The sequence below is a fragment of the Pseudonaja textilis genome, chromosome 3 (assembly GCF_049901715.1).
Source record: "Pseudonaja textilis isolate UNSWEBS1 chromosome 3, rPseTex1.2, whole genome shotgun sequence".
Classification (NCBI taxonomy): domain Eukaryota; kingdom Metazoa; phylum Chordata; class Lepidosauria; order Squamata; family Elapidae; genus Pseudonaja; species Pseudonaja textilis.
Window position 1 is genome coordinate 42,512,629 of NC_141992.1, and position 20,494 is coordinate 42,533,122.

General features: G+C 39.6%; 1 protein-coding gene across 1 annotated transcript; it reads right to left on the reverse strand.

Annotated features, from left to right (window-relative positions):
- Positions 1-4,739: 4,739 nt before the first annotated feature.
- Positions 4,740-15,945, reverse strand: LOC148126084 (complement receptor type 2-like). Its single transcript, XM_087929351.1, has 13 exons — positions 15,584-15,945; positions 15,212-15,391; positions 14,579-14,758; positions 13,657-13,839; positions 12,983-13,165; positions 12,405-12,587; positions 11,943-12,128; positions 10,890-11,153; positions 8,793-8,978; positions 8,615-8,644; positions 6,484-6,562; positions 5,981-6,072; positions 4,740-5,634 (listed from the first exon to the last, which is right to left on the reverse strand). Exons 1-12 carry the CDS (start codon positions 15,588-15,590, stop codon positions 6,009-6,011), a joined length of 1,725 nt encoding a protein of 574 aa, XP_087785477.1. The 5' UTR covers positions 15,591-15,945; the 3' UTR covers positions 4,740-5,634; positions 5,981-6,008.
- Positions 15,946-20,494: the final 4,549 nt, after the last annotated feature.

Genomic DNA, 20,494 nt, shown 5'->3' on the forward strand with positions numbered 1-20,494 from the left:
ACTCAGCATGGTCAACTTGCCACAACCAATTTACCATGGCCAATTTACCATGGGACAACTCGCCATGGCCAACTTGCCACAGGACAATTCACCCCGTAACAAGTTACACTAATATCAAAGAAATGGTGGAATAGAATCATTAAAGAAAGGATGCAAAAGGAGGGACAAAATGAAATGTGAATGAGAAAAAGTAAAATATTTTTTTAATTATTTTAAATAATTGAATGGAATTGTTGAATTGTCCTGTGCTAAGTTGTCCAATGGCGAGTTGGCCATGAAGGGTTGTCCCATTCTGGGTTCTAATGCTGCTTTGTAAACCCATCGTAATGTCCTATCTGCCTGGCAATCTGTGAAGAACCTAAAATACTCTTGTTGATCAATGGAAAACTTTCCAAGCTATTCTATCATCTCCCTGGAGAGAAGCTGCAATGTTTTTAGCCAGAGAGGGAAGAAGCTTATAGACTGGTCAGCCCTTCTTTCTTTATCACTTGATTAAATACCACTGCAAGTGGAATGTTTAGATCAACACTGCACACAGAAAGAAAAGCCCTGTTTCTTTGTTTGCAGGTGTGGAAGCAATTGAATTCAGATTTATTGGCTTTTGCTAATTTTCCATCAAAGTTGGCTACAGAGTATAAATAGAATTTCATGGCCTCCTAAAATTCTTACATTGAGATAAGGCTGTTTTCAGGTAAAAACCTGCAACAAAATAGTTAATTAAATGCCAAAGATTCTTGTCCATATTTCCTTGAATTAGTCATATGTTCAATCCTACCATTAAGCAATAAGCCTTAATAGTACAGTGGAACCTCAGGTCACAAACGCTTCTGTCTGCAATCAAATCGGGTGACGACCAAGAAATCCACCCTATTTTTGAATCGGGTCACGATTCAAAAATCAGGTGCCAAACAAAATTGTTTCACTTTCCGCACCAACTTCCCTTTTGGCACCATTTTTTTTTTAATCAGTGCATGCGCAGATGCTCATGCTTTCAGTCTCGACTAAATCCGATATATTCTTGTTTTTTGTTTTGTCTTTGGTAGACGTTTAGGAACATTATGAAGATGATGATATAGAAGAATGAGAGGAAAACCAATGCCTCTGTGCTTTAATTCCTTTGATGTTTTTCATAACAGCAATAGCAATATCACTTAGACTTATATACTGCTCCACAGTGCTTTAAAGCCCTCTCTAAGCAGTTTACAGAGTCAGCATATTGTCCCCAACACTCTGGGTCCTCATTTTACCAACCTTGGAAGGATGGAAGGCTGAGTCAACCTTGAGCCAGTCAGAACTGAATTCCTGGCAATCAGCAGGGTTAACAGGCATCGTGGCTCTTGTTCAAGACGACTAAAATTTGCTCCTGGGAGCATTCCTCAGAACTGAATCCTCAAACTGATTCCTTTTGAGCCACAAACATTTCTGGCCTAAGGTCTGAGTCTGAGTAATGCCCAGTGTTGGAAGATAATGAGTTCAATTCCAAGTGGGGAAAAAAACACTGGAAACTAGAATAGAATAGAATAGAATAGAATAGAATAGAATAGAATAGAATAGAATAGAATATTTCAAAGCTACAATGAAATTTGAAAGCTATTCCAGCATAGTGCTCCAAATACCACATCACAATCACACTACAGTTATTTAAAAATGAAAATAATTAAAGTAATGATAATTAAAAACCTAGTCTAAAACCTATTTAAAACATATATTAAGTTAGATAGTTTAAAAATGCCACTTTATGCATAGAACTAAATCACAAATGTACTATTTGATTCAAGACAATTATTGCCTTGGAAAAGAAACTGTTTCTCAGTTATTAGTCCTCATTTTAAAACACCTGTAACGTCTCCCTGATGGTAACAATTCAAAAAATGAATGACGAGGACGAGAACGGTCTGTGGAGATTTTTTGTGCTCTAGAGAGGAGTCTGGTCTTCGCAATCTCTTCCAAAGAAAGAGAGCAATCGATGATTTTTTGTGCTGTGTTTATAACTTTCTGGAGCATCATCTTATCCACCACAAAGCATTCAGCATACCACACCATTACACAGTATGCCAACATGCTCTCAATGGTAGAATGATAAAAAGTAACCAGCAGCTTCTACCCAGACCACTTTTTCAGCAGCCTCAGAAAGTGCAGGCGCTGTTGGGCCTTCTTTGCAGTGGCCATAGTGTGGACCGACCAAGTAAGGTTGTCGGAAATATGAGTTCCTAGAAATTTAAAACTATGAACTCTTTCCTCTTTCCATATATAGTGGGGGAGGCTCTGTTTTGCATTGTCTGAAGTCTATAATCAATTCTTTGGTCTTTTTGATGTTCAGAGCGAGGTTATGACTCTTGCACCATAACATAGAGGCTGTTTGGAAAGGTGGTTTAATAGTGGACAGGACCACCTGGCTTGGAGCTCCAAAGTGAAATAGATTACATGCTTCAAGATGTTGGGTGAAGGAAAAGAAGGAAAGGGGCAAGATGCTGAGAGTGCAACTGTTTTATACCCTCTGTTGGGCCCCACCTTAGTGTTTCCTGTTCCTGTGTAAGAAATGTATCCATTGGCTGTCAGACTCCCAGGGGCGGGAGGGGGGGGGGGTCTTAGCTAACCTTGTAGGTTTTGTCTGGACCACATGGCTTCACCTGAGTGCTGGCTGATGCAATCTTCCCAGACCAGGTGGTGAGATGGGTAGAGGCCTTTGTTATGTAGAATATACTGGTTCAGGCCTTAATGGCCTGCACATTAACAAAAGTGGGGGGTAAGCTTCTCCTTCTGAGGTGAGTTTCTGCTTCTCTTTTTAGGGGAAATATTTTGCCTTTTTAATATTTCCTAGGATATTTCATTTTTCTAGGAGAGGGGTGGGTGCTAACTTCCTACACCAGTAAAGCAGGTTTTATAATTAGAGTAGAAAAGGGATTTATTTCATTGTAGAAAAAGTGAAGCCTCCCATGTGACCAATTAGCTAGGGGAAAACTGAAAGACAAGTACTCTTCCCATGTATGCCTGGCAGCCACCTCAGTTTATTTATTTGTTTGTATGCTATCTATTCATGCAAGCCAAGGAGGTTGAAAAAAATCCATGCAATTCAAGGCTGAAATTATCTAATTATTTAAAAAAAAAAACTTTTGAAATCTGGTTGTGGCTTCAAATTCACTCCCTTAAAACCCTGAGTGTTACTAAATTTGCCAATCTTTTACATGCAAAGAAGGGACACAAAATAAACTTAAAGCAATGTTTTTTTCAACCTTGGCAACTTTTAAGAAGTTCCATTCCCAGAATTCCTTAACCCAGACACGTTGGCGAATTCTGGGAATGGAAGTCCGCACATCTTTAAACCCTGGTTTAAACTCTATCCACACTCAGTGTCCCCTGACGTTAATAGGTCAGCAAGCGTCGGAGAATCCGCGCCAGTCTATTTGCACCTCCAACGCCACACGGCCAACTGAAAAACGCTGGCCGAGAAGGCCTTTGCCTTTTACGCCACCAGCCCCGTTCGCCTCAGGCTCTTCCTCCCAGAAGCGGAAGCCTAGAGGACGTCGAGGCAATCCCAGCGTGGGATTCCGATCCGAGTCCGCTATCGCCACCTGCCTCTTCAGACCTCCGGTGCCCTGGTAGGTCGCGCCGGGGAGGCAGGGACGGGAAAGAGGGAGTCAGAGCCAGCCACGCTGCCGCGTGAGGAGAAAGCGAATCAGATTCACCTCTCTCGGCCAAACTCAACGCTGAAATCGCCGGCGCCAAAAGCGCCAGCATCAAAAGCGCGGGGAGCCACGAAGGTCGTCGTCGTCGTTGCGACATGGCTCTCAACGTGCAGGAAGATGAAGAAACGTTGGGATCGACGCGCGGAAGGGGGAGGGGTTCCAGGGCTCGAGCGCGAGTTCGAGGTGTGTGTTGGAGTGGGTCGTAGCCACTGCCGCCATTGCAGAGAAGTCGGGCTTGCTTTTCATTTCCATTTCACGCCACAATCGGCGTTAGGCCGACAAAAAGGGGGAGGCGCCTCGGGAGCGCGAGATCCTCGCGAACGGATGGCTGAAGGCAGCTACTGTAGCTCCGCTCGCGGATCTCGGGAGCGGCCCCGGTGGGTTGCCCCTGCGGAGACAAGTAGACTGCAGGTGGAACATTTGGTCCGTATAAATAAGGTCTAGAAAAAAGAAAGCTGCTTGGATGAGAAGCGAAACGTCTTCAAAGAAAAACCGGAAAGTCCAGCTGACTGAGAATCTCCATTGACAAGAACTAGAAAGGTTTGCTGCGAGCTTAACTTAGTTCGCCTCCGGATGTTGGTCAGGTCAGGAATATTGGGCATTTGGAAAAATGCAGGCACCCTGATTCAGACAGAGGTAGGCGGGCGAAATTGCTCTGGTTGGCAGAGCCAGACGCAGAAGCAAAACGGCACGCGAGGCTGCTGCCATTTGGAGACCATCCGGCTTGAATGTCCCCACGTCCTCTTTTAATCAGCAAACTTTATGGGAGAGATTAGCAATTCAGTGTAGGAGCCTCAAAATTCCTACCATTCTCTTGCTGTTCAGTGGACTGAATGGCGTGAAGAAGCCCTGGCAGAATGATGTTCAGCAGCTCGTTATCGAGCGTTATGATGTTGACATAGTTTCACTTATGCCCATACTCATAATTTAATCTCTGCCTTTTTCTCCAAAAGTCCCCCCTCCCGCCCAAAGAAATACATTGAAGACTAGTTAATTTTTTGTTTGGAAATGTAGTTTCGGATTGAGCCTTATAATTGTTTTAAATTCCTAAAAAGATTTATTACTATTTATTGTATATCCTAGTACCATAATTTGCTGAACACATTTGAAGTATTTGCTGCTTAATGAATATGGAATATGATGGATAATTAAATTTGTATGCTGCCATACCCTCAACAACTCTGGGCAGCTTACAACAACAAAAAAAAGCTGGCAAGCACAATGAAATGGGAGGATCTCAGTCTGTCTCACCAAAGGCCTAGGTGAAGTCCAGAATAAGAAAACTTTTTTATTTATGCATGCATGCTTCATAACAAAAAATAGTGATTGCAATATATTATCAAAGAAGAAAAAGTGAACAAAGTGAAATAAATGCAACAAAAAGCATATGTCAACAAGTCAAAAATCTATACATCTCTAATGCAAATATTCAAAATGTGTATATATTCATTCAACTTTTAATCCATTGTATTTCTATTAATGTGTCCCATATTTCATTATACTTGTCCATACACAATCTTCTATAAGCAATTCACTCATGAGGGACAACAGCAACCAGGTTTTCAGATCATTTTCAGTCCACAGAGTAAAAGGAGACATACATTTATCTTCCCAGATAACTAGTTTTTTGATCACATGGGCATGAAGAATCCATTTATATTGTTCAATTGTCAAATTCCCTGTACTGGTATGCAGTTCAAGAGAATGTTATCTGAAAATTTTAGCTTTTGTAACACAATCGCATTTACAAAACCCATTATTTTTTAAGCATTTATGGCTCTTGATTTTAATACCAAAATCATGGTGGCATATCAATGATTACTTCATATTTACTTTCCGGGAGTATATTATGCATTCATTGCTTCTCGTAGCATAACTGTCGATGTCAGCATAAGATTTGTTGCCAACTTGCTCAGAAGAAATTGCCAACTAAGAATAATATCTAGTCCTATGAAGAAAGTAAGAATGATATGTCATTGAACAAGAACAATAATTTCAGTAAATATTAAAAAGACAGTTTATATACAATATAGAAATAAAAGGAAGGCACCCTAGTAAAGTACTCTTGTAAGCAAAAAACAAACACAACTGACGTCGGATAATTTTTAATAGGTTGATGGAAAGCTAGAGAAGGTACAAAGAAATTTACCTAACAAAGTTGCTGCACAATAGCATGCCTCTCCCCAAATTACATATGTACTATAACTTATTTTAAACCATCTGACTCGCAGTCATATTTATACAAATAATGTATTTTCATCTTAAAATAGTAGTCTTACAGTGAGATTTATTACCTGTAGCTATAAAGACAAAGCTTTCTTTTTAGAGTGGGGAATCTTCATAATTAACAACACAATAGTTTCTTTGGGCTTCACAGGTACAATTGCTAAATTAATAGGGAGAACATATAATTGAGAAGGTAAACCAAAATATTTATATAAGACTTAAAAATACATTTAAATGCATTGTTTGAAATAGGCAGATGAAAATTCCTATGAATTAATGGCCACCTCTTATTTTACCAATGCAAAACTCAAAACGTGCTGATTGGAATGACAAAAACCTTTTCCTCATAAAATACCTGTATTTTAGTGCATATATCCCATATTGATATATGATAGAATATACATCTCGAATTATTAGGTCACATAGTATAATAAGGTTGGGGATTGGTTTTTTATCTTTGCCCTTATTTTTTTTTTTTTTGGGGGGGGATGGTTTTAGCCCCCCCCTTTCTTTCTTTTTTTCTCCCTACCACTTCCTTCAATATAAATAATGTAAACAAATAAATGCTCACCGTTTTTTCTTTTGCAAAAGGACAATCCACATTACAGCACCAAAAATGAGGAAAAGCAATAGGATACTTCCCACAGAACCTATTAAAACCAAATAAATATATTTTTCTTTATTCAGTTTGATTTTCTCTAAAAGGAAAAGTTAAAGCACTGATTTTATTATAAACTAAACTGAATAGCCAAGCAAGAAAAGCAATACAAATTTCTAACATTAAAATACAATGAAAATTGACCCATCCTAAGGTGTTTAAGTAATGCATTGTAGAATCCATTCTACAGAATTCAGAATAATACACTGCTCAAAAAAATAAAGGGAACACAAAAATAAGACATCCAAGATCTGAATGAATGAAATATTCTTATTAAATACTTGGTTCATTACATAATTGAATGTGCTGACAACAAAATCACACAAAAATTATCAATGGAAATCAAATTTAGCAACCTATGGAGGTCTGGATTTGGAGTTACACTCAAAATTAAAGTGGAAAAAAACACTACAGGCTGATCCAACTTTGATGTAATGTCCTTAAAACAAGTCAAAATGAGGCTCAGTAGTGTGTGTGGCCTCCACGTGCATGGATGACCTCCCTACAACTGGGCATGCTCCTGACGAGGTGGCGGATGGTCTCCTGAGGGATTTTCTCCCACACCTGGATTAAAGCATCCCCCAACTCCTGGACAATCTGGTGCAACATGGCGTTGGTGGATGGAGCAAGATGTCCCAGATGTGCTCAATTGGATTCAGGTCTGGGGAGGCATCAATGCCTTCATCTTGAAGGAACTGCTGACACATCCCAGCCACATGAGTTCTAGCATTGTCGTGCATTAGGAGGAACCCAGGGCCAACCACACCAGCATATGGTCTCACAAGGGGTCTGAGGATCTCATCTCGGTACCTAATGGCAGTCAGGCTACCTCTGGCGAGCACATAGAGGGCTGTGTGGCCCCCTAAAGAAATGCCACCCCGCACCATTACTGACCCACTGCCAAACCGGTCGTGCTGGAGGATGTTGCAGGCAGCAGAACGTTCTTCACTGCATCTCCAGACCCTGTCACATCTGTCATGTGCTCAGTGTGAAACTGCTTTCATCTGTGAAGAGCACAGGGCGCCAGTGGTGAATTTGCCAGTCTTGGTATTCTCTGGCACATGCCAAACGTCCTGCATGGTGTTGGGCTATAAGTGAAACCCACACCTGTGGACGTCGGGCCCTCATACCACCCTCATGGAGTCTGTTTCTGACCCTTTGAACAGCCACATGCACATTTGTGGCCTGCTGGAAGTCATTTTGCAAGGCTCTGGCAGTGCTCCACCTGTCCCTCTTTGTACAAAGGCGGAGGTAGCGGTCCTGATGCTGGGTTGTTGCCCTCCTACGGCCTCCTCCACTTCTGATGTACTGGCCTGTCTCCTGGTAGCACCTTCATGCTCTGGACACTATGCTGACAGACACAGCAAACCTTACCACAGTTCGCATTGATGTGCCATTCTGGATGAGCTGCACTACCTGAGCCACTTGTGTGGGTTGTAGACTCCGTCTCATGCTACCACTAGAGTGAAAGCGCTGCCAGCATTCAAAAGTGACCAAACCATCAGCCAGAAAGCATAGGAACTGAGAAGTAGTCTGTGGTCACCACCTGCAGAACCACTCCTTTTTTGGGGATGTCTTGCTAACTGCCTATGCTTTCCACCTGTTGTCTATTCCATTTGCACAACAGCACGTGAAATTGATTGTCAATCAGTGTTGCTACCTAAGTGGACAGTTTGATTTCACAGAAGTGTGATTGACTTGGAGTTACATTGTGTTGTTTAAGTGTTCCCTTTATTTTTTTGAGCAGTATATTTAGGATCACAATGAAGTGTTCCTTTTCTTTTTTTCTCCTTTTTTCTTATGTCAAGTTGCTTCCACAACTTTGCTATTATATACAGAGCAATACCTTTTCCTTTCTTGCCTTCTTTTCACTACAATATGATTGCTCTGTATTATATGTGCTCATCCGACAAAGACAAGTAAAGAACAGGGCAGACATTTCACTAGTAGCTATACTGGCCTATCTTATCCAGTGTTTATGGAATGTAAAGTCCACAATGCTGTACCTTTTGGCATTCAACGGGAGGTTCTAGAAATTACTTACCAAAACCTATTGTAGCAAAATTGTAAGAGCCTAAAGAAAGAAGCAAAACAAGAGTTACAAACTATCAGAGAAAGGGGAAATTACATTTACCAGTTCTTGAAAATATTTTTGAGAGGCTCTCCAAACAATATAAATTTAAATTCTCTCTCAAATCTTTAGAGCCTTATTTCCAACTTACTTTGTTTACTCAGCATGCATGCTGGCACAGGGGTATCCCATCCTATCTGCTGCGCTTGAACAGGAAAGGAATCATTCCTGACAAAGCCATTTTCACACTCCAGTGTCACATTAGCATCAGTCTGAATCATGGTTTTTGTTTCTGCTTTGGTGCTACCAGAAAGTGGTGGGAGAGGACAGCCGTCTACTGAAAATCAAAATTGAATAAAAGTTCTTAGACACCCTTTTTGCACCAAGGAGCCACACTTGCCTTTACAACTCGAGAGTTGTAGGGAGGTTGCCAGAGATGCAGCTAAATCAAACAAAGAGGTAGAGCAAAATCATTTTTATTGGAGAAGTTTAAATAAGGATAATAGAAAATAGGAAAGTTATTTATTTTCACCTTAATTTTTATCCCCACTTTTACCCTCAGTGACAATCCCCTGCCTCCACCTAAATGAGCTTGTTGCCACCAATGCTAATAGATTTTTGGGAGCAGAAAAACTGAGATGATCAATGACATACCTGCAGCCTGGCCATCACAGTTTTAAAGGAACACCCTGGGCAGAAAACAATTGTTTGTACAAGGTACTTTATTAGGGGCTGCAGTTTTCAACTTTATATTTTTAAAGCAAGACCTGGATTCTAACTGTTATATCACATTCATCGTTATTAATATGATACATTTGGGGCCTCATTCTGAGTTATTTACAAATTGCATTTAAAAATTCAATACATCTAAAAAATAATTGGTTTAAGATATACATTCAGGTATGTTATATTTATTCAATAATAGCCTGTGGCCTATGACAGTGGTCGCCAACCAGTGGGCTGGGGACCAATGGGGTTCATGAGAATGGGAACACGAGGCTACGCCGCCCACTTAGCCCGCGGCTTGTAATGAGGGAAGGGGGGAAAGGGCAGAGGAGGGCAACTTGCCCCACACGCCTCGCCTGGCCACCAGGCTGCTGCTTTCCACTTCTGCTTTTGGCTGCACACAAGGAAAGAAGCAAAAGCCTTTCTTTCTCTCCCCCAAACTCCACCAGAAGTGAATCTTTGGGACCCTGCAAGGCATCCTGCTTCAAGAGGCTGTGCCAGCAAAGACTAATTTCTGGTGGAGTTTCGAGGAAAGAAAGAAAGACTTCTGCTGCTTTCCTTGCATGAAGCCAAAAGTCTCTCTCTCCCCCCAAGAACGGAGCTGGACATGGTATCCTGTGATCCAAATAAAGAATGATCGATTGGTAGGAAAATGGGGTGGGGAATTTTCCTGTAGACTTTTTGGGGGATTTTCCCAGGGTCTTTGGTCCATGGGATTTAAAATTATGAGTTTGGTGGTCCCTGAAGTCCAAAAGGTTGGCAACCCCTGGCCTATGAGATAATATTTATAAGGCTCAAGAAAATATGGCAGAAATTGGCAGCTGCTTGTATTCCTTGTACTGATCCAAAAACTCTAGGGAATTAATTATAGTCTTCACAGTGACTTGGTTCCAGAAGTCCAGCAATGAGAATTCTGTCATTTAATTCAAAACAGTGCGGGCTTAAAATAAATGATATCCTTAGGCTAATAGCCCCACCTCTGAAGATTTACATTTAAAAGGATTTGAACAAAAGATAGTGTTGGCCAGCTTTCATTTAAAGTTATCACTCATGTCTCAGTCCAACATTATGCAATTGTTGCTGTTCCCTATATTTTAAATGCAAATATGATTCAGAATAATCTACTAGTTTGGATTATAACCAATAACCCTCCATGCACCCCATTCCCACATTAGGTATATATATAATTTGTCTAGATATAATTGATACATAGTTTCATATTTCATAGCATCTCTTATTTAGAAATATGCCATCACAGATACAAAAAAGGTGTCCTTTGTGATAGGAACCCTGTGTCCTCCAGCTGTTGCTGAGTTATAATTGTATTGTAAGCCATCCAGCATCACTTTGGATAGTGAGATGGACAACATATAAATGCAATAAATAAATAATCACTAGCATCCCTTACTAAAGAGTGGGCTTAAGAAGTATTGATAAATATGGTTATATAGATATATAATAAATCATTAAATAAGAACACAGTTCTTCATCCTGCCTTCCTACTGGAAACCAGGAAACTCACCTTCTCCACTGCAATTTCTAAGCTCTGAAAAAGTATCTTTCTGGAGGTCTATTTGTTTCCCACCATTCAATTGTTCTGAAAATCTTTCAATATCTGGCTCTCCTCCAAGACCTGGATTTAAGGTGGTTGCTAAGTCCTTGGTAGTTGTTTTGTTGATTTTTGAATGTATTGTGTTTTTTATGAATGATCCAGTTATTTTTTCTATTTGATTGCTCCCATCCTTGGTCACCTGGGAGTCACTTGGGAGTTTGGTAGCCTCTGTATCTAAAAAAAAAGAAGAAATTCAACATTCAAAACCGTGATGATTTTTTTTAAATGGCTTAGTAACAAATTGTGTGATTGGTTTCCCTAAACCAAAAAGCAATCATTTGCATGGTTTCTGCACTGCAAAAGAAATACAAGTAATGGATCATACTTTCTATTGTTAAGCAAGGCAGTGTTATGCCACATCCAATTTTATTACCTTTTTTGTCACTACAGTTGTTAAGGGACTCACACACCCATTAAGTGAATTTGGCCTCCCTTGTTGACTTTGCTTGTTGGAAGCCTACTGGCTAGCTCACAAATTGCAATCAAATGACTCTGGGACACTGCAACCATTGTAAATACAGGTTGGTTGCCAAGTGCCTGGATTTTGATCACATGACCCTGGGGGTTCTGTAATACTCATAAATGCGAGGAATGGTTATAACTCTCTTTTTTCAGTGAATTCAGTCAAGGACTACCCACAGTGCCAAAGTGATTAACAAAACAAAATGCTCATTAGCTTATAAAAGGTTTGTATAAAACGCCACTTCTAAGTTTGCTCTTCTGGAAGAAACAAAGTTCAGCAGGACAACACAGGTCTTGTCTGCATATTATCACAATGCATTTTCAAGAAACACAGTAACAAAGCTCTCGATTCATTGGCCCATGTAGTTCTCTCAAATGCTGCCAGTTTCAGTTACTGAGGTCTAGGCAGTGTGGCTCTTAGGAGGCACTCCACATCCTTGGCACCAGATGTCAGTTAACACTAATGTGGTACAACCAGTTTAACAACTAGCTCTCACATACATTCTCTTCTTTTACACTGAGGGACAGGTCGATTCCATGTTCCAGAAGTCTGGCAGTAAATGGTTGGTCTTCCAATAAGAAAAAAACCTGGATCACAATGATAAGTCACAGAGGTGCCGTAGGGGAAATCTTCCAAAGTAGTCTTGTCTCGTTTGCTATGGCCAATATTTGGTGGTGCAAGGCAACCTAGAGAGAAGTGATGCAACTGCATTACTACAATATTGATTTACCCCTCAAATTCCACTCAAATTATGACATTCAGATCAACTTGGATGCACCCATCATAGTCCTTAAATAAATACTGCTTATAAAAATCATTAGTATGACAGTATGCACAGTCCAATTATAATACTCTTACTCATCTGGCTTCAAGCACCCATCCCTGGTAAGCCACCCCGATCCCTGTGAAAGGCAGTAGAGAAGAGTGAACTACTGATCTGAAAAATACAAGCAAAAAAGGACCTTGGCATCTGGGGGCTTCACTCCATTTTACAGAGTTTGAGTTATTCCAAATGCATGTCACATTGTAGTTTCCAATGCAGGAATAGCCGGCATCACAAATATAGATTACTGATTTCCCATATGTGAAGTCTTCACCAACAGGCCTCCCATGGATGACTTTTGGGGGTGCGGGACAATGCATAACTACAAAAGATCAAAAAATGGTAAGTATGGAAAGTATCTTCATTCTATATCTGCCAGAAGCTATAACTGTTCAAATATTTTCCACCAAGAAAATAGTTGTTGTGACATATGTGATGCATGTATTCTCCAGAAACAAACTTTGGTAATTCTGCCCATGGTGATCACCATTTGGAACAGTCTGAGGATAACAGTGCATTTTTATTTGAGAGCTATTTGGCCAAGGGAGTTGCATTCCAACAGTCCCTGGTGAGTTAGAAAATAATGTTTTTTCCACAATTCTAAATGGTTTCAAATGTGTGCTTGAAAAACAATAAATTGAAGGAAAATGGCATGTGCATTGTAAAATAATGATAACCCACGTTAGCCCAGATAGTACACATTACAGTTTTTATTACCTGAACAGGATGGCAAAGGAAGGCTCCAGTTTCCTGAAGGTCCGCAGAAAATAGATGCCATTCCAATAAGCAAATAGCCTGGATCACAAGAATAGGTTACAGATGTTTCAGAAGTAAACTTTTGCAAAGCTAAACCATCATGTTTTCCATTGGCTATACTTGGAGGGAAGGGACACTGTGATTCTAAAAGAAAAGAAAAAGAAAAAAAAGAAGTCAGAGAACAGTGTTCAGAATTCCATTTTGATGAGATACTTAGTGGAAACTTGCAATTAAAGGCTATTTACTACAAGTTGATCCCTCCACTTTTCTTAGGGGCATCTTGTGTGACACTTCTCTCATATTTTTTTTCATTATCACAGAGCCCAATACCATAGATTAGCCGTGCTTAAGCCGTGCTTTGTTAAGTAGAGTGGTTCACCTATAATATTAAGCCACAGAACATAGTTTACAATTCACCTCTATTGAGTTCATTAATATATAAAATCATAACAAACCACATTTTGGGCTTAGTGAAATTAGGAAACCCTGGCAATATCTCGTTTAGTGTAAGTTAGTGAGGCTTATGACTGAGTAGATTCTTTAACCTGTATCTCGCATGTCCAAATTCAATCCCAAAGGCTACTCTTTATGCTATGAAGTGTTATGCTACTAGCAGCAATTAGTAAAAAAATTACTTTCGCAGTGAGGAGCAGGAAAGGTCCACGTGCCAGAGTCTGTGCAATGAATAGTAGCATCTCCAATCATTGTATAGCCAGAGTTGCATGTATATTTCACACACATTCCTCTTTTGAATACCATTAATTCCTGGTTGCTGTGAACCCCATTCTGGATATCTGGAGGTGACTTGCATTCAATCTCTGAAAAGATATAAAAGTATTGATTTTCAATGAGTTATCACTATCTCTCACAGGTGTGCATATTCTTAGGAAAACATAGTTTACAACAAGCAAGAACACACGCAAAGGATTACTCAAGTAAAATGGCATCTCTCATGGCTGGCCTACGGAATCTAAAACAGGGTAAGGAGGGAAGGGACTCAGAGGACAGCATTTAGAATATTATTTTTGATATGATATTCAGTGGAAAGTTGTAATTAAATATGCTTTTGGTTTATTCCCTGTTTCTTCAAGCAGGGCATTATTTCTAAACTCTGTAATAAGAACAATATGACTACAAAGTAATTGGCATCATTTTATGACTAAAAGATCATTTAACAGGCTAGTTGAGGTAAGATCTTCACTAAATCGTATGGGTATAAAGTTTAAAGCGTTACCTGCCTCTTCTTGCAGTATAATATAAAAGGAATTCACTGGTGGAAAATTAGCTCTGTCTAATCTAAAGGTGACTTTTCATTTCTTCAGTTGTAGTTTGGATTTCTTGACCGAAGGAATCCTTGAATCATTTTATATACCACTAGATTGTAAGCCTAAATATTCCTCGGTCTGGTACTTTAGCAGTTTTGAGGCAGCCTTATACAAAGGATCCTGTATGTCCAGAACCATTCCAGACAATAAAAAACAGCAACAGCTGTGAAGACTAATTGTTTCTGTACCTCTCATCTTCATGAGGCAAGACAGCCTATCTCAAGAAATGTACCTTCACAGGTAGGGGAAGGAGAAGACCATGTGCCATTATCCATACACTGAATCGTTGCCTCTCCAATCAGAACGTAGCCAGGACTGCATGTATATTTCACAAGCATTCCACTGGGAAATAATGTTCCCTGGTTGCTGTTAATCCCATTTTGAATGTCTGGGGGAGGCTGGCATTGCACTACTGGAAGAAAGGAGAAGAACAAATTAACAAGCTGAAAAAATTAAAACAAACAAATTTTACTTCACTAGGGGAAAAAACAAATTACCAGTAAGAATCTACTTTGGCTACATTTCTTTCACATCTGAACAGTTCTCCCTGAAAAAGGGATTGTGAAATGCTCCAAATCATCTTTCCAAACTGGGTGAATGGGGATTGGCATTTGGTTCTCATCATTGTATGCTATCATTTAATAAGAAAACCTTCAAGATGAACCTTCCCACGTTGTCTCATGGAACAACCAAATGCTCTAGAAGGAATTGCTTTTCAATTTTCAAAAAGGGCTGCAAACTTACAGGATGCTTCTGCTTTTATTATTCACAGAGAAATTAGCAAGAAAATGTGGTGGGGGAAACTACATGTTTTTTTTTTCTAATTGTGAGAAGAGTTGATAAAATCCAGCTTCATTAAACATACCTCTGACACAGATAGGTGCTGGTGAATCCCATGTGTTACCACGCTGACACCGAATTGTATGCTGGCCTTTCATGGTGTAGCCAGAGTCACATTCAAAAGTAATTGTTGATACAGATTGATCACTTGCTTTGGGCCTAATAATTCTTCCATTCTGAATGTCTGGATTCACACAGCCTGTAACTAAAAATGAAAGGGGAACAGTTAAATTTGTCAAGTCCTGTGCCAATAATGCCTTCTTAAGAACTAATTTACTGAACAAAGAGTAAATATAGATTTTTTTTTTTTAAAAAAGACTTCATCCTAAGACCATATAGGATTTAGCTGGATTTAATGGACAGGGATAAGAGGGGGAATAGGATAAAAGATATTCACATGGCATGTTGGTCTGGAGATTCCTTATTGCAGATCAGACAGCCTAAATCAATCCATGGAAAGAGATGACATTAAGATAGTCCTTGACTTATGACTGTAATTGAGTGCAGAATGGGAGGGATGGGGAGGGGAGAGGAGGCATGGCGAAGGAAGGGGAGGGGAAAGGAGATTGTTCCAATTAATATAATGCATACTTCATATTCAATAAACGTTTTTAATGCCACTTTGTCAATCGTTGAATAATAAGATGAAAATATTAAGATACAAGTTGTTGCAATGAAGACCATACAGTCCACATAATGCTTAAGTCAAATAGAATAAACAGAGCACTGAATATTGAAAATAAAAGGAAAATCCAGATTTAAACTTACCCTGTACACAGACAGGTATTGGGGGATCCCACCTACCATCCACTTGGCAATAGATCTCTCTGGAACCAACCATCTTGTGGCCCCCAATGCATTCAAAGCTAACCGTCTGGTTATATTTGTAAGTGCTGGAAATTCCAGCAGCAATCCTTCCATTCTTAATCTGAGGAGATGGACACTGTGTCACTGAAAAGGAGACATACGGTATATCAGAAGCAGATAAGGAAAAAGAAAACATTGGAATCACTCTGTAGAAGTGTCAGGCCTGATTGATTCAGTTTAGGTACCTGAGGAACAGGGCTAATTAGTTTGTCCATACATTTTCTGATAAACATTATACTTCAATCAGCATTCAGGGATATGCTGTAATATTTGCTTGCAGCTTGATATAATGTTGCCTAAGGATGAAGTACTCTTTTATGCAAGTTTCATTATCTTCAATATGATTTGCATCATTTTACCTGTCTATAGTTTCTGTTTTAGAATACTGGCATTCATTAAGCCTTCTCTTACAAATATCCTAAGCTAGATCTGCATTTTGAGTGCTGCTTACTCTGGCAATAAGGAAGGTCACCTGTCCATGCTACTGTTTTACCAAACAATGCACAGCTTCTGGAAGACTTGCCAATCAGCCTATACCTGTAGCAAGACAAAAGAAACAGCATATAATCATTTTATTTTTTTATAGAATAATGCAAACTTTAGAAGGTTGGAATCAAATGGACGCTCTATATCCATCTGTTTACTCTAATTCAAAATGAGCCTCAAGTTGTTTCAGTTCTGACATGGCCTTCAGTTCTGAATAAAATGCAGGGATAAAGATGACTGGCCTCAAAGTATTTTAGTATTCATTCATCCCATGCTTTTTTATTCATGTGGTGTCAGTTGATAATTATATGCATTTATATGTGTAGACAGACAGCATATTTGTATGTGTAGAGACAGATTGCTAGAAAGCAAAACAGCAACATGCAGGAGAAATTAGTTTTCATGATTGCGAAGTCTTATTTTGGCAAAAAGTCTTATAAGTTTATAATCATACAATGGAAGGAGAAATTTTCTACTGATTTATTTTCTAGACAAAATATATCAGAAGGAAGAACATGTTCAACTCAACTTTTCATTGATACAATCTGTGTACCTGACAGTGGTCCTTCCTTTTCATTCTGTTTAGTCCTAATTTTTTATGATTATTTGTTTTAGCAAACTTAGATTGAACGAGAAAGATGCAAAAGTTGCAACAGCAGGCTGAAGCCTCCCAACCTGGCCAGGACAGGATTTTGGAAAAGGACACAGAGCAGTGTGGGTAGGGTGCAGGAGAATCCATGCCAGGAGTGGATAAGCAATAGAAGGAGAAGCCAGGAACATTGGAAGGGCTGGTGGCAGGGGTTGGATTCTACAGGTTCGCACCTATTCACCAGAACCGGTTGTTAATATTCTAAGCAGTTCGGAGAACTGGTTGTTAGAAGAAATTACTGGCCTAATCCTGTAAGGAAGGCAGGAAGGAAACATTCTGGTGTTGCCTCTCTGTTAACCCTTTTTACATTCTTGGCAGGCCTAGACTTCCTGTCTCTGGAACTTCTCTGGAGTTTTTTTCCCCTCTTTTGCTGGTACTTTGCTTGTGTGGAGTGACCATTCAAAGTTACAGTGGCACTGAAAAAAGTGATTTATAACCATTTTTCACACTTACGACTATTGCAGCATCCCCACAGTCACGAGAGGCCAGACGAGGAGATGCGTGCCTCGATGTGAGTGATGTTGAGTTGGCCACACCCAGCCAGTCACATTACCAAGCCACGCCCAATAACTAAGCCATGCCCACAGAACCGGTTGTTAAAAAAATTGAATCCCACCCCTAGCTGGTGGGCTAGCGACTGGATGAGTGCTTGGTTGAAGAGGAAAGAACAGAAATACAGCTGCAGCTGGGACGCATCGATAGCCAGAGGTACAGGGTGAAAAAGAGGTATAGCTGTACATGGTCAGTGAAGGAGGAATTGCTTCCCCTTCAGATCCCAGGGCATGTACTGTAGTAGCAAAGGAAGGCATATGGAAATCAGTGAGGCTACTCATGAGGAAGCAGCCTTACCCTTCCTAATATATTGCACCAGCTGGTGATCACTCAGACTGATACATGGAGCAAAACAGTGTTGTAACCAACCATTCACCTCCCTGTCATGTCTGTGCTCTGATTTCATGTTTTCTGATTCTGGACCTATGCCTTGTTTTCTGACCTCATGTTTGGACCTTGGATTTCATGCCAGTATTTTGGCCTTGGACCTTGGAGACCAAGCCTGGACTTGAGACTTGGGCCTGGATTTTGGACTTTGTGTGTGGATTTGTGGACTTATGCCTTGACTTCAGACTTTGTATTTCATGGTAAGATTTCATGCCTGGACTTTGTGGACTCTAATTTGTTGGTTCTTGATGGAGGGCCATTTGCTGACAAGCCTTAGTGGCATCTGGGGAATGACAATGAAGGCTTGCAATCTTTCAATAAAACATTAAAAATTTCTTGGCATGTACGTGTGCGCCTCTTTCCCATTGAGGTACAGGCTTTGCCCAATGATTGGTGAGGAAAGTGAGATTTCCTACAACCCCCTACCCCCCAAAAAAAAAGTCCTCACCAGACAATTTCAAGTTATACTGCTCAAAGAGAAAGAAAGAAACAGGAAGAATCGCACTACTGGAAATTGTGTTGGATTCCTTGAAACTTACCCTTCCTCACACTGATAATTTACTGTGGAACCAAAGCGAAAATCTCTTGTTACAAGCAATCTGCCACCCTCCAGTTCTCCTGGATATCCACATGATTTTCCTAGTGGAAAACAGAGAGATTCTACTTTTCCATGCTATGTTTTGGGTAACACAAAATGTATAAAACTGATTCAAGGTTTATATCTGTATTTAGCAACTGACAAACACACTCCTAAGGGTTAAGTTGCACATTTTCATACCCCATTGAAAGGCCATTCCATCCTATCTTTTAGTTTGATCAAGGTAAAGGAAGACTGACATAATAATTAACTTTCTGACCAAATCTGATTCTAACGCATGGCAGTATGGTTCTCAGTTCAGAATTCCTAACATAACCAGGATGACATAAACCAGTATATTTCACAATTGAACTCAGAACAACTTATTTTTTTTTATATTCATCTACAATTTCTGTCCAATCTAACTGAATTGGAAGGGCACAGATGCCTCCAAGTCAAACAAACCAATTTAACAGGTTGTCAACTGTTATTAATATTATTAGTGTTAGCATTGAATATACTATTGCCATGTTCAATTTGATAGATAGGGAAACTTGCAATATTTCTGGTTCTACCTGATTATCCACAATAACTTTCTACAACTCTTAATTTTAATTACAGGGCACCATTAATCAGAGAACGGTCAACCAAAGATAAAAAGAGTAGTAGTCTTTAGGTTCTTCCCTACCAAAAATAGTTAACAAGGTACACATATTTTAAAAACCTAAACCCTTTAGAAAGGGGGAAACAAAATCTTTCTATTACACTTCATGGTTTAAAAATACCAATAATTGATGGCATGGCCTATTTAGTTTTATACTGATATGGAACATATTCTAAATATGAGATATATATCTTTCATCAAGAATGTAGAACTCAAAATCATGATTCTCCTTTATTTATTAATCCAGAATTTCTTTATCATAATTTGCATTGGGTCTGAACATAAAATTCTGGTGCAATGAGCATTTATTCCAAATATGGACATGAGAATGAGTAAAACCAACCAGAAATTTTGCACAGTCTGCAAGGTTGGTTAGCTTTGTCCTGAAGAATTCAGGGCTTGTTATTAACTGAGTACATCATGTGTTTTTATTTTGTTTCAATTTTTTAAAATTGTGGTTTTTAAAAGCTAAATTCTCACTAATATCACATCAGTCGCTATAAAACATTCCCAAACTATTCATAGCTCTCAGCAACTATTCCTAGGGGAACACTAGAGATGAGAAGAGCAGCAGCATGATCCTCCCAAAAGGAATGGCCAAAAGAAAGGACTTTTTGTACTCCTTTTTAAGACCCCTTCAATGAAGCTTCACCACTTATAAAATGTTGGACTCTACCTAAATTTTCCTAATTCTGACACCACAGCACCTTTTGAATCAAGTTAAGGATTTCTTTCAAAACACCTCAATCAGTAAAAAAAAGGTGGAAACCCATGTGAAGAGTGATCCTCTGTTTCTGGATCTCCTTCAAGAACTTACAGAAAAAAAATGTCACAAAAGGTACCTTCACAATTAGGGGCAGGAGAAGACCACCTGCCAGCATTTGTGCAATGAATTGTTGCCTCTCCAATCAGATCATAGCCAGGATTACATGCGTATTTCACAAGCATTCCACTGGAAAATACTCTTGTTTCCTGGTTACTGCGAGTCCCATTTTGAATGTTTGGGGGTGGTGGGCATTGCCTCACTAAAAGAAGAAGAGAGAAAATTGGGAAGAAAATAAAATTAAAAATATACTCTGGGATGATACATCAGGGGGAAAAGTAAGATACTAGTTATTCTTTAGGC

Bases quoted from the DNA above. Each gene is read 5' to 3' on its own strand.
- LOC148126084 (XM_087929351.1), bottom strand. The intron at 13,840-14,578 runs GTACATTTCTTG...ATATCTTTTCAG, and splicing joins TCCTTCCCCTACCTGTGAAG to AGATTGAATGCAAGTCACCT. The intron at 6,073-6,483 runs GTGAGCATTTAT...CTATTAATTTAG, and splicing joins CTTTTGCAAAAGAAAAAACG to CAATTGTACCTGTGAAGCCC.